We start from the raw sequence: 14,326 nt of genomic DNA on the forward strand, positions 1-14,326 counted from the left end.
CTGGACATCAGAACTGCAATAATCCTTCCTTAACCACAACCAGACACATGTCTGAAGGCAACAGCACCCAAGGGCAGTTGTTAATCCATGAGTTCCCATGGATGCAATGACTGTTAGCCCTGCCTGCAGCTTTCAGCCTCAGGTACTTGTCCTGATGAGTTTTATATTTTCAGGCCACTGTCCATTCAGCAGATTCTCTGTAGAGCACGTGAAGGGCATCATATATCACACTCTTTACCACCCTAAAGCAGTGAGAACAACAGGATCCTGCTGTTGGTTTCTCATTTCTAGGGGAAGTAGCCATCTCCTAGTTGAATTTAGTTGTCAAATAATATCATTAGGTTTGTTTGCTTTTGGCCCATTCTACACTCAAGTCATCCTGAGCCCCCACCTCCTGCCCAGCAGCAAATCAAAGCTAAAAAAACCCTCATGTTCATTCACCTTCCTAGTAAGAGTGTATTTATTCACCTTCCTAGTAAGAGTAAATTCCACAACCAAGAGACACAGATAGGAACCCATAAGCACCCTTTGGAGAAGAGGACACTCACTCTTACCTGTCTGTAACAAACCAGCCCCGCTGTCTTTGACTCCAAAGTGCTGCTGGATGTCCAATAACACACCTACAAGGAAAAGAGAGAGCTTTAAATACCAGGATTTCAGACACATAACTTCCAAAGTTTGCACACTGGCTTCTTTCTTACACATGCACACTCAGTAATTTTGGGCTATTACAAGAAAAACACAGGTAGGCAGATATAGGATCATACAAGGAGTTTGGGAATTAAATTCTCGTGAATGAGAAACTGGTCTTTCCTTTCTATTTAAATAAGAGCAGAGCTTTCTTTTTGTGTGTTTTCTGCAGAATGCAGACCCTTTGCTTCTGTTATTTGACAGAAATCCAGGGAAACTGATTCTGCACCTTCAAATGGTTTGACAAGACAGACTGAATCCAAGACAAGTTTTAACACATCTCTGTTGGAAGGAGATATGATACACTGATAGGAGCAATGATGGAAGTTTTCATATTTAACTACTTCTGGGGAGTTCTTACTTTCAAAACAAATGCAGCAAACAAATTTAAAAGAGCTTAGTAAAAGTGACCAAATGTTTAACTTCAAAGCAGCTACACAGAGAATCAAATCAGGGAAGAGAAGAACCTCCAGCTCAAATTCTGATCCAAGGCTTTATCCAAAGTGTTTCTGCTCATCACTGCAGGTCACAGGAATCAACTGAGCATCAACCTGAACTCACTCACCACAAATATCTTGTCTTTTGGGACTGCCAGGATCACACTTAATGACAAACACCCAGAGATAAAACAACCAGAGATAACTATTCCCAGAAGACATGTGAGACAATGCCAAGAAAACAGTCATAAATTAAAGGTACTAAAGGGAAAAAAAAATGGAGAGAAGGAAAAAATAAGTAAGAAAGCTCGTTTGAGCTATTCTGTACTACTTGTACCTCGCCATTTACTCAGGGCAGCACTCAGGTGGGCTTTAGACCATTGGGATCTGCTCAGAAACATCAGTGCAACCTCCTGCAACATTCCCCACTTCCCTGCTCTCTCATCAGACTGTTTAGCCCAGAGCAGACAAAGCTGAGGGTGGGGAAGGGTGTGAATCTTATCGATGTACAGCAGTGCTGATAGCACAGGGGCAGGGCCAGGCTCCTCACCCTGCTGCCCAGTGAGGGAGGCAAAGGGCACCAACTGAAATCCAGGACATTCCATTCAAACATAAGAAAGAAACCTTTTTACTGTGAGGGAGGTCAAACTTTGATGTCCAGAGAGGCTGTAGGTTCCCAGCCCTGCAGATATTCAAAACCAACAGGACACAGTCCTGAGCAACCTGCTCTAGTTGGCCCTGCTTTGAGCAGGGGGCTTGGGCTAGATGAGCTCCAGAGGTCACTCCCAACCTCAATTACTCTGTGATTCTATAATTTCCTGAAGCATTAAGTGCCTGATTGCCTCCAGCCTGACACAGTGTTCCCCTGGCCCTTCTTTTCTTTTCTTTTTTGGAGCATTGCTGTCTACTGTAATTCCAACAGGAATTTCTTTGCTTTCTCTCACATGGCAGATTTAACTCCATTTACAAAGTGCCCTGGCATTTCTTTGCTGTGCTTCCCTCATTTGCTCCATTAATAACTGGGATATCATTATCCAGGTTATATCTGATGAACAAAAATGAATTTGCATTTGCCTAGCAAAACCCTCCATGGCTTAGCTGACTTACCTCCTCCCCTTGGTGTCCTACCCTTCCACAAAAAAAAATAATTAAAAAAAATGTTTCTTTTGCAACCCAACCTTCAAACCTCACTTGACTTAACCAGCTCTGAACACCTGCACTTTGTGCTCCTTTCCTGCTTGGTCCCAGACTGCCCACGTCAGGTGGAGCTCAGCAAGTCAAAACGACTTGTGGGCACCATAATCCCAATTTTATGGACAATAAACCCATCAAGGACAACATGGAAGGAGGAGGAAACACTGAATACAGTGTTTTCTCATGCTCTCCTATCATCACTCAGTTGTGCAGAGAAACTAAACACCCTTTTCACTCCCTGCAGCTGAGCAAGGGGGTTGGACTAGATGGAATACATTCCATGGTGGGATACACACACACACATGAGGCCAAAGCTCCCTCCACCACCCTGAAAGGTGCCCACCCTGCCTACAGCACATATTCCCAGCCATGCCAGAATGCCAGGAGTCACATTAAACCACAAAAACTGTGAGGAACAGGAGCCTGGGATGTGATGGAAAACATCGACTCAGAAGGAAGATTTTTGTGGACTTGCATCATAAACCAGAACAGAAAGTACAGGAGAATATAATGATGCCTACACAAACTGGAGGGTTTCCAGTTTGTGACAAATTATCTGTCCAGTGACAACAGCTTCACAGTCCTACAGTGATTCTTCACACAACAGACCACAGTGTGTCTTACAAGCTTCAACTCCTGGAACCACAAATAAAACACATTTAGGATCCTGACAAGCAGCCACCTTGGGTTAATCCTACAACCTCGTTCTGGCAGTGGAAAGTGGGTTCTGTGGAGAGTCAGAGCAACAGGACAATGAAGAACCACAATTATAAGTCCTGTGTGAGCTTGGAAGAAGGTCTCAGAAGATGAAGAGAGATCTGCATGTCTAATAGGCATGGATTTCCTCCTCTAAGGCTATTTCATATTCTCTTTGGACTACAGGTGTTTTGATTTGGGTTTAGAGCATTCAATTAGAGGCAGCAGCAGGCAGATGATGCAACACAGCCATGAAGTGATAGTAATTCCTCTGCTGTGGGAGTTTTCCTGCTCAGCACACTCCTGTGGGGAGACACTCCTCCTCCTTCCTTAGATTTACTCAGCTCTGTTTCCACCTCGCCGTGGCAGTGACTCAGCCCAGACTTTAATAAGATTTAGGGATGCAATTAAGCAATGATAGACCAGGGGAGAATACAGGAAAATGATAGAGCTTTTGACTTTCCCTTCTGCTCGTCTGTGCTGGGAAGGCAGAGGGCTGGAGCCAGGCCCCAGACGATGTTTTGCCTGCAGAGATGTGCTCCAGGTGTCTCCCAGCACCTGACACAACCCGAGGAAGCCAAGCCAAGCCTCCACATGTGGCTGGCAAGGCCTTGCTTGGATCAAAGCTCATCCCTGTGTCCCAGGAGGATCTCAGAACAGCCCAGAGCAGCCAGCAGGCACCAGCCTTCCCCCAGACAACCTCTCCAGAGGGCTGCTGGCCATTGGGGATGTCTGTGTGATTACAGGGCACAGGGTGTGATAGCACCTATTATTTCTTAAGCACATTCTGTATTTTCTCCCAAAGTACCTCACCAGCTGAGCCAGACTCTGTTAATGCTGACGTAGAGCTTGGAACTCGAGATGAAACCCGGGCAGCACCAGCCAGGAGTGCTGATCAAGATGGGCACAGAGACAGGGCTCCCTGGGACACCCAGAGTGAGCAGGGACTGGTTCCTGCAGCCCTTTCTAGGCCTGCTGTCCAAGGACCTGACAAAGGAAGTTACAGGAGCAGCAGTTACAGGACTTTTGGGGGCACTGGGCACGGAGAGGACTTTTAAGAGCAATTTGGAGGATAAAAGGGCTTTGGGTGTGGAGTGTTAGAGATAGGGAGGGCACAGTCAAGTAAATGGGAATAGGAACCTGGCTGACCTAATCCCCTCACGGGTCAGAGGGTGTCCAGGGTACTGCTGACATTTTTAATGACCATTTCACCAACACTGAACACAAAAGACCTAATTCGGAGGCTTTTGGAATGCAAATCCACATTTAATGGCCCAAGTTATCTCTGATTTAAGGGAAATACTTTGGGAAAGGCAAATTTTCCTGGAAATGTGTGGTTCACACTTAGAACAGGGGGGCAGGTGGTACAAATAAGGCACGACCATATAGGTTCTGTGTTCCTGACCAGAGCTACAACAACTTAAAAGCTGCAGGATTCAACAGGGGCTCTTCACCCATTTACTGCTGCCTGAACACATGAATACAGAGTAAGAAACAGTGTTCATAAGCTAAACCACAATGAAATCACATTTTCAAAGCAAAAAGACATTAGAGCTTCCCTGGGAGAGCCCCATTTTCCAGTCACCAAAACAAAACATCCTGATTTGGTTTCGAAGCAGGTGTAAAATGTAGAGTTGGTCTGTGCACAGAGTGCAGAGCTACAGAAGCAAAGCCACAGGTTCTCAGCTCACCCAGCCTTGCCTCAGTAAAGCCAGTGCACATTCTTTAAGCACTGAGTGTGTGTGTGCTGCAATACCTCTGGCCAACCTAACCACTTACTTGAAAAGCATGTGCATTTTTAAAGGTATTTTTTAATGGGGAAAAAGGATGGTGGCTTGAAGGGAACCAGCACAGAGTTTTCCACAGGATGCAGGCCAGGCACTGACAGCAATTGTGTGCCCCCAGCACCCTCCCTCCTGCCCCACTGCAGGCCTGGACCTCTCCCTGGGGAAGCCTCCAAGGAGGTGCTGGAGGACCCAGATTCACTCAGCCCTCTGATAGCCCAAGCAGACTCTGTACTGACAGCTCTGTTTCTTCCCCTACCTCTTGCCACCTTCCTCAGGAAGGCATTTTCCTTCCCAGACTGTGTTCCCCTGGTGCTTCCAGGACCAGCTCTCCCAGGAGGAGGTAACCAAGCAGGGATAGCCAAGCCCTGGCCTTCTAACCATTAAAGGCATCCTACCACCAGGCTCTTCCTCATGCCTGCAGCCATATCCAGCCTTCTTCAAACAAAGCATTAGGGAGGCAGAGGAGTGGTGCACACACCTGTCTGTTCAGAGACATGAGAAAAGATTAGGTGGAGAGAAGTTTATTCTGAGGTCTCTGTGATTACATCTTCCCTGCAACCCCAAGGTGTGACAGCACTTCACACCCTGAGCCCTGAGCTTCAAACGAGCTGCCTTCAGCTCAGCCACCCACTGCTATTAAACACCAGCGTCACCACTGGGGCCCTGTTTCAATATTCAGCCACAGAAAACCACCGTGGTGGCCCTGCTGATTGTTTGTAGCTCGAGATAAATTCCCACTGCTGCCAGAACTTGTAGCAAGTCTAGAAGAATATAAACGAAGCACCACCACCTCTGGATTGCCATGAAAGCGTTCCCTGCCTGCTGGTGGGGTATTGATAAATGTGTGGTGACGTCTGGCTCACAAACACCGCCAGGAGCTTCCTTGGGACACAAACACCGAGTTTCCCTCTGCAAAACTCGTTCCCACTGTTGCCTGACACGACAACAGGCACTGGGGAAACAGCCTTTGGTTTTGAAATAGCGCTGCAGGATTAAAAAGAAACAAACAAAACAGACCCGGCAATTAGAGAAATCAAAACAAGGGTTTCCCAAGACCTGCTCACGCTGGCACGGATGAAACTTGTGACCTAGAAAGCACTGAAAAGCAACGGCCAACACCCACAGCAGAGGGTTTAGGAAGGGGTTTCCCTGGGTAATAAAGCAGAGGGCTGGGAAGAGCAGTCCCAGCAGCTCAGGGGGAAGGTCACAGTGAGCAGGGGCGTGGTGTCACTCCCAGAATGAAACAGCTGCTTAAAAATCCTAGAACAGAATCACAGAATATCCTGAGTTGGGAAGGACCCCCAAGGATCATCCAGTCCAACCCCTGGCCCTGCACAGACACCCCAACAATCCCACCTTGTCCCTGAGGGCGTTGTCCAAACCCTCCCTGAGCTCTGGCAGCCTTGGGGCTGTGACCACTGCCCTGGGGAGCCTGGGCAGTGCCAACCACCCTCTGGGGGAAGAACCTTTTCCTGAGATCCAACCTTACCCTGCCCTGGCACAGCTCCAGTTGTTCCCTAACAAACCCCAGAGCAGGTCAGAGTGAGAGTTCAAAGCCCTCACAGACTTTGGGAGCCTCCCATTCCCTGCACACGCCGAAGGTGAGGGGATGGAGGCTCCTGTCAGACAGATCTGCTGGACTGTGGGACACACTCCTGGAGCTCTGACACACCACGGGACTTGCTCTTCACTCTGAGCAGCCTTTGCAGAGGGTTTTTGGAAGGAGAGGTGCTGTGAGCTCTGCCAAGCACACTCCTGCTCTGAAAATGAAATCAAAATGCCTCTCTGCTTTGAGGTGACATTCCTATTCCAAATCAAAACCAATGTTATCCTTGGAGACTCACACCACCTGTCACACCCAGTTTTTCCATTCAATGTTTTTGGCATTATTTTAATGTCAGTGGGGAAGTATCTGAGCTATTCATTCATTCCCAAAGGCTACTGGCTTACCTGCTTAGCACATAACAAGTAATTAAGCATCAGGAAAAAAAAAATAGGGAATGCAATAAAGCAAAGGCTGGGAGAAGATGTATATTAAAAAAAACAACTTCTCACTCTCTCTGGCAGCAATAAATGATGGTTTCTCTAACACAGCTCAAACTCCACTGTAATGTGGTATGTAAAGTCTGAGCACAGAATTGCCTGCAAGACTGGGAGGAGATAGAAATGTTCGTCAGGCGTGGGATCGATTAGCACAAGGCATCATTAGCGCAGGGTCAGGGTGTCTGGGGAGGGCAGCACAGGACACCTGGGCCTGCTGGGATGAAAAAAATAAAAATCAAACCAAAACAAATAGGAGTTTGAATGCAACCAATGCTTGCCAAATGCTGGGTGCCTCATGGTAAACCCACACCCTAATCAAATCCTCCATCTCCCTAATTACAGTGCAGGTCTGTTCCCAGGGCTAAGGCTGGGATGGATGTCCTTGTCAAAGGGGGAGCACGGGCAGTGTGAGCCCAAGAGCCTAAATAAATTCCAAAACATGGAAGATTATCTATTTCAACAACAGCTCTCAACAGTAAGACTGCAAAATGACATGGGCCAAATGCGAGGAGAAGCTCAGTGTCCCTTCTCTCTCCTCTCCACCCTGGCAGCTCCCTCCAAGGAGATCCCTAATTTCCCCCCTGCCTCATCTCACTCCTGCTCAGCCAATCTAATCAGCCTGGCAATTCCTACAACCCAAGGGAAGACTTCAATTAGAGATAAGTGAGGGGATTTGGCTCAAAGGACAGGCTCAAATGAATTGGCACCTAGACCTGAACTTAAACCCAGACTTATTCACTGAGACTTGGAACGGTTCCTTTGTGTGGAATGGGAAGAATCAGAGCTTGTTATAACTCTGAACAACAACCAACCAGAGGTAGTAGCTGAGGTTTCTATTAGTCATCTGAAAGGACTGGAATCATGAACAGCTTTCAGACAATGCTGGCCAGACCCTTCTCCACACTCAGCACCTCTGGCTCAGGACTCGCTTCAGACCCAATTTCTAGTTTTTTATCTCAGGCAAACACTTCTGCTCTAACACAGAATTAAACACAACCTTCACCGAGGGAAAAGGCTGCTCTTGGGACATTTTAGATCTAAGCAGCAGCCTCACCAGATTTTCAGATCAAAGAGGAGAGCCTCAAAAAATAACATTATTATTTCAATTATTCAAATCTCCGGAAATTCAATGACTCCCCCCATTCACAGTCTCCTCGTGGATGCCACGGCAGGAAAAATTGGGCCTGCCATCAAAAGCTCTCCTCATCTTCTGCCTTTCTAATCTTTACACAAGACTAACAAGTCGAGCTAATTCATGCAGTGAAACATATCTCAGAGACTTTGTATATGAACTAATTAAAATAAATAAAACCAGCATGGGTAATGATAGAGCAAATCAAGTGCATATGAATCCAGGCATTGACTCACTGCTCCCTTGTTTTCCTTATTGGAAAACTTGGCCTATCACCACACCGGGGTGATGATGAGTCAGGGAACTGGCATGAGCCACAAATTGCAAGGAAATTAAAATAAGTATCTACAAAATCTCTTTCTGGAGAGATTCTGGAGATTTTTGCTGGCTTGGTAAGGATGTGGTTATGGGCTTCACAGCTCTAATCTCATGGGTTTCTGGCCAGACAAGATCAACAAAGGAAAAGAGCCATTTATGAGTTCTAGAGACAATACATAATGATTGGGCTCTTGTTCTCAGATTCAGTGTGAGACCTTTACTTTTACAACTTCTTGGTATGTTTTGACCAGGTACATTTGAAGAACTAACCCCACACTCTACTGAATGCTGGAGACCACCTTATCTCGAGATTTTCAGGCAGGTTGGGAAGAGAAATCCCACCAAAAAACCCTGGGCTTTCAGGTGCATTTCCTGCTCAAGCAGCTGCGTCTCCGGGGCTCTCAATATTATGACACAAGACTAAAATTCAATTCAAAATGTCAAACTGAAGAAATTGTTTAGGGATTTGCTCACAGATTTCGGGGTTGTGGAGGCTCAACGTTCTCTAATATCACACTTGGGCAAGTGGAGGGTTTTTCACCCCCTCCCACCCCTCTTACAGCCACACACACTTTCTGTGACAGAGAAAACTGAGATATGAGTGAACAACGGGGGTAATTAGTGCCTGATGATTTACAGCAGATGACAGCTAATTTCTCCAGTTAGGAAGATTTCTATCAAACGTGGAGAAATGTGCACTCAGATTGGACACACTTCCAAGTGACTGCGTCTCATCCCTCATTTGCATTTTGCCCTGGAGCTATTTTGGAACATCACAAGCTGTCCAGGGCACATTGGTACATTGTCTGTCATTGTAAGGAGCTTTCTAGTCTTTTTTACCATGTTTATAAAATGCAGGGGAGATGCCAGATGCAGAGGTGCCCTGCACAGAAGGGCAGCACCCAGGAGTACAGCAGCCTAACAAGGAATGTCAGGCACATTCCAGGCAGGTTTCTGCTGTGCCAGATGCTCAGGCAAAGCCTGACACATCCCTCTCGTGGTCCTGGGCTGACAGAGAGCTCTGATGAGGAGCTTTGTGCCAGCACAGGGGGTCTGAGCACACCTCCAGTGCTCCTGCACCCTGATTTTCACTGCTGGCTCTGCAGTGGGAGTTCATGTCCACTACACAAATCTCCCTCTGCACAGGCTCATGAGGCTTTAAGTGCACAAGCTGGAAAAGCTGGAATTGTCTATAGCATCTCCACCACGGGTTAAAACCTGGATAGAACTGTGATGCAAACTTGGTGCTGCCACCCACCTCTAAAACGACAGGAAATATATAAAAATACCCAAACTTTACTATTTTGAGTAGCAACCTAAACCTGGTTTTAAATTCCAGATGAAAAAGCTTTTAGAGACAGATAAAAATACCTACCCTAACTTTAGTAATCCCAGAATGGCCCTTACCCTCAGACATATCTTTAAACACCTTTGGGCACTGCTGCTGAACATGGCAAGTAGGTTCATGAGTCTGTCAATCCATGATCCATAAAGAATCATGGAATGGTTCAGGATGGAAGGGACCTTAAAGACCATCTCATTCCACCCCCTGCCATGGGCAGGGACACCTTCCACTAGCCCAGGTTGCTCCAAGCCCCGTCCAACCTGGCCTTGGACACTTCCAGGGATGGGGCAGCCACAGCTTCCCTGGGAAACCTGTGCCAGAGCCTCCCTGCCCTCATATTTCTTCCCAATATCCCATCTAACCCTGCCCTCTGGCAGTGGGAAGCCATTCCCCCTTGTCCTGTCCCTCCATCCCTTGTCTCAGGTCCCTCTCCAGCTCTCCTACAGCCCCTTTAGGCCCTGGAAGGGGCTCTCAGGTCTCCCTGGAGCCTTCTCTTCTCCAGGCTGAACAACCTGTCTCCATAGGAGAGAAAGGAGGATAAAGCTGCTCCAAGGCCACCTTTGCTCTCTCTAGAGCATCATAATTAGGATTTTCTGGGTCTCCTCCCCCATCTCCTCATCTGCAGATCCATTCAGCAGCTTCTCATACCCAACTCATATTCCCCTCCTCCTTCCTTCTCTCCATTCCCATATTCATTTGGGGAACTCTCCCACCCAAGTGCACAGGTCTGTGCAAGGATCCTACCATGTGCCTGATGTAGATAAATCCAAAGGTCCTGGTTTGTCCTCACATGACCCAAGGGAGATGTTTTTGCTGCACATGAGGCTTGGGATACATCACACACCACCAACATCCTCCTCTTGTGCTTCCTCCCCTCAGTGTGTAAAGCAGCCACTGCACTGCTCTAACCAGGGCCATTTTTTAATCTGTGTGTTTTTAATCTGAGTGGAAATGTCCTTCTGTCCCTGCCCACGGATTGAAAAAACCTTTCCCTGAGCACAAAGCAATGGGACAGCTCCTCCTCACATCCATCCATCTCCCACAGAAGCACATTAAGTGTTTTTATTTCATTCTGGGTCCTGGTAAAGCTGTGCCAGGCCATGGATCAATCATGGTGCTCAACTGTCCACGACCACATTAGTTACTCTAAGAAGCATGTTCTTAAATTCATCTGGCTCACAAGAAAAGTGGCTTTGTACAGGTAATTATAAGGCACACAGGTACTCAAAGAACATCTGTGTAGGGCACAAAAGCTTGTTATGGAACCCATGGCTTACCCACAGCACCATTAGGGAAAAAAGAAAAGCAACCAGCTTTGGAGTTATCACAGGAGCTATTTAAATGCATCAGTCCAACTTCTTAAAATGACCAAGTAAAGAATTTACTATGTTCCACAATAGCCTTATAGGTGATATAGCAAAAATCTGTGGATAAAACCTTATACCTGCACGAGGCTGGGTGCTTAGGTGAGAAAGGGAGCACTAAAATAAGGATGACAGCTTGGGTTTGTCCAGAACTGGAAGGGGTCAGTGCTGTGGGCATGAGGCTACAGTGAAGCCCACACAGCACAAACAGGGCTTGTCCTGTTCTATTCACAGAGCATTTTATTCAGTGCAAGTTGGAGCAATTTCTGGAGCTAAAACACCCTCCACAGCAAGGTTTTTGATTTGGCCAAGCTGCATTGCCACAGGACCTCTGTGAGGAGGGCTGTGCTAACAGGACAGTGATGCACACTCCCAAATGACACAGCAAAACCTGAATTTAACCCAGGCTTAGGAGACAGGGCTGCTCTGTTCCCAGTCCTGACACTACATCACTATTTAACCTTGGCTAAGTTATTTGATCATGCAGAATTTCAGAGTCTGCATTAGCCTAATGAAGATAATAACAATAATCATGTGTGTCACAGATACAGTTGGGCTGGGTTATTATGTTCTTGTGAAGTGCTCAGAAGAGCCCCAGATGAAAGGGAAATTAAGAGAAGGAAGATTAATTACAAGACGTTCATCCCAAATAAAAACAGACAGGGACATTTCTGTTGTTGCTGTTATTAGGGGAGAGTCTCTCTGATTTAGGGCAGCTTTTATTTCTCTGTTGGTAAAGAAGACCCATTTTAACCACTTTCCATGTCCAAACTTTACTTGTTGACTGTGGGGAGGTGATAAAGGCTGCTGAGCCTCTGATACTGCAAACAGACCTTTGATCAAAGGTCTGATTTCACAGGAACCAGTGTCTGTGCCATGACAGAACTGACAGTGTTTTTACCCCTCTGAGGCAAAACAAGGAACCAAAAGTTTACTGCCATTCTGAAGGAAAGACCAGGATGGAAGAAAAGGAAACATTTCCTGTGGATAAACACACCATAGTGAGCACACAGTGAGAAACATTGCAATGAAAATGTGTTAACAAGCACTTGGGTATTTAACAAAAACTTGTGCAAATGAAAACATCTTTTCTACAGTGCTTTCTGTCTTGGGAAGTACTAAGCATTTCTCATTTAGGAACTTTTGCCTGTTGAAACAAGGGGAAAAGGATGCAGTGAAACACAAGGGGATACATCTGAGCACACATTTAACTGAGTTTTCCCCAAGCCTCAGCCTGGGCTGCTCTCCCCTGGAGCAGCTTCCTCCTCTGCCAAAGAGGAAGCCTCACTCTTCCCACAGCGTGCTGAGGGTGTTACATCCCAGAATCACTGAGGTTGGAAAAGACCTCCAGGATCATCCAGTTCACCCTGTGCCTCATCCCCACCCTGTCCCCCAGCCCAGAGCACTGAGTGCCACGTCCAGTCCTTCCTTGGACACCTCCAGGGCTGGGCACTCCACCACCTCTTTGGGCAGCCCCTTCCAGTGCCTGACCATCCTTTCCAGGAAGAAATTCTTCTTGATGTCCAACCTGAACTGCCCTGGCACAGCTTCAGTGTCCTCTTGTCCTGGCCCTTGTTCCCTGGGAGCAGAGCCTGATCCCCCCCAGTTCCATCCTCCTGTCAGGGAGTTGCAGAGAGTGAGAAGGTCCCTCCTGAGCCTCCTTTTCTCCAGGCTGAGCCCCCCCAGCTCCCTCAGCTGCTCCTGCTGCTCCAGCCCCTTCCTCAGCTCCATTCCCTTCTCTGGACATGCTCCAGGACCTCAATGAATCCCAAACTTAAATTCAACATCATCCAGTGACAAATACAGTTCCAACTCCAACTTCCTTGTGTGAATTTCAAAGTGATACAAATTCCATGAAATCTCCCCCAGGGCATTCAGTAATGAACTTCTTAAAAAATAGATGAGCACAGGGAAAAAAAAAATAGTAACTGCACATTCTTTCCAGGACACACAAACCCCCTCACTTTCACCTTGCACAGAAAGTCTTCAGGTTTTAAAAAAATAGGGTGGTATTGAATCCTTCATTTCTCGAGAGTCAGATCTTTAAAAATTGCTGCCAGCAAGTCACCTACACCTTAATTTGTGATAATTAACAACGCAGTAGAAGAAATAAAGGACATAGCCTCCACTCGTTTCAGGAGACACTGCAATACAGCTAAAGGAGGAGTTTCACCCCTCAACTATAAACAGCAAAAGGCTCTAATTTGTTCAGCTTCTGCTCATGAAATGTGCATTAATTCCTTAATGACAGGTGCACCTCGGAGTCAGGACAGCAATCACCAGATCAGGAGGCAACAACAGAGAAACCACATCTGCTTCAAGGAAAGCCTTGGCGAGGTCCCACCAGCCAGTTCACAGCAAGTTTATAGCAAAAGGTTATTTCCTAAAAGTGGAGCTAATGATCCCTGTTTTCCTATGGCTTTATGTCTCCAGACAGCATTCCCAAAGCTTTTTCAGAGGTGGCAGATGTTCAAAACCTTTTGCCTTCGTGGTTTCTTTCCCATCTCATGAACATGAAGCTCGTGTTACAGGGACTCCCTCGTTCCCCTGGCTCCAAACGTCGGTGAGACCTCCAGCAGTGTAGTGTCTTTGAGAAGTCTTCCTTCTTCAAGTGTGGTCAAAATTGCCAATGGATTAAAACAGTCAGGGGGGAGGAGGATAAAGAACAACCTAAAGGCTTACAAAACAGCCTCTGTTTCAAAGAAACTGCTTCCATTGCAATTCGTGTCTTCAGTTACTGGAACTGCTGCAGTTTTTGTATTTTGGTCATAGTGGCCACATTCTGTGCCATAGTGACTTTCTGTTTCAGAACAGAAATCACTGATCCAAAGCCAGCCACAGCAGCTCCTCCTTTCCAAGCAGAAGCAATCCAGCAGCATTATCCCACTGCACCATAACCTCAGGAATGTGTGTGCTATCCCATGGCTCTTACAACTCTCTCTTCTGTTAATCAACGTTGTCAGTCTTTTTGTAAGATAAAACACCCCACAGCTTTGGTGAAAACCAGACCTAACAGAATTTCTTGTAATGATGTTTCATAACCTGAAGTTCCATAACTGGCCAATAAAACGTGGCTTTTGGGATAGTCCCTAACTCCCAATCCTTATCTCAGGCTGTTAGGTGTGAAATGGAAAGCTGTTGAATCTTCAGAGATAATCAAGATCAGCCACAGGTGTTGCACATAAGGGACTATCACTGAGCTAAAGCAAAGAGAATTTATCTTTCCCTCCTACCCACACCCAGCTTTTGCATAGAAATACCTAAACAGCTGAAGAGATGGGGTCAGGAAGAACATGCTTGTATGGAACACAAGGCACTTT

General features: G+C 46.6%; 1 protein-coding gene across 1 annotated transcript in view; it reads right to left on the bottom strand.

Annotated features, from left to right (window-relative positions):
- SPNS2 (sphingolipid transporter 2) overlaps positions 1 to 705 on the bottom strand; it is a 93,495-nt gene extending 92,790 nt beyond the window's left edge. Inside the window, exons 1-2 of the mRNA XM_025895542.2 lie at positions 702 to 705; positions 555 to 620 (exon numbers count right to left, since the gene is read on the bottom strand). Coding sequence (XP_025751327.2) covers positions 555 to 620; positions 702 to 705 — 70 coding nt within the window. The remainder of the gene's footprint in view (positions 1 to 554; positions 621 to 701) is intronic.
- Between the last annotated feature and the right edge of the window lie 13,621 nt (positions 706 to 14,326).

This window comes from Manacus vitellinus, unplaced genomic scaffold, assembly GCF_001715985.3.
Source record: "Manacus vitellinus isolate BGI_N305 unplaced genomic scaffold, ASM171598v3 scaffold_32_pilon, whole genome shotgun sequence".
In the NCBI taxonomy this organism is placed as follows: domain Eukaryota; kingdom Metazoa; phylum Chordata; class Aves; order Passeriformes; family Pipridae; genus Manacus; species Manacus vitellinus.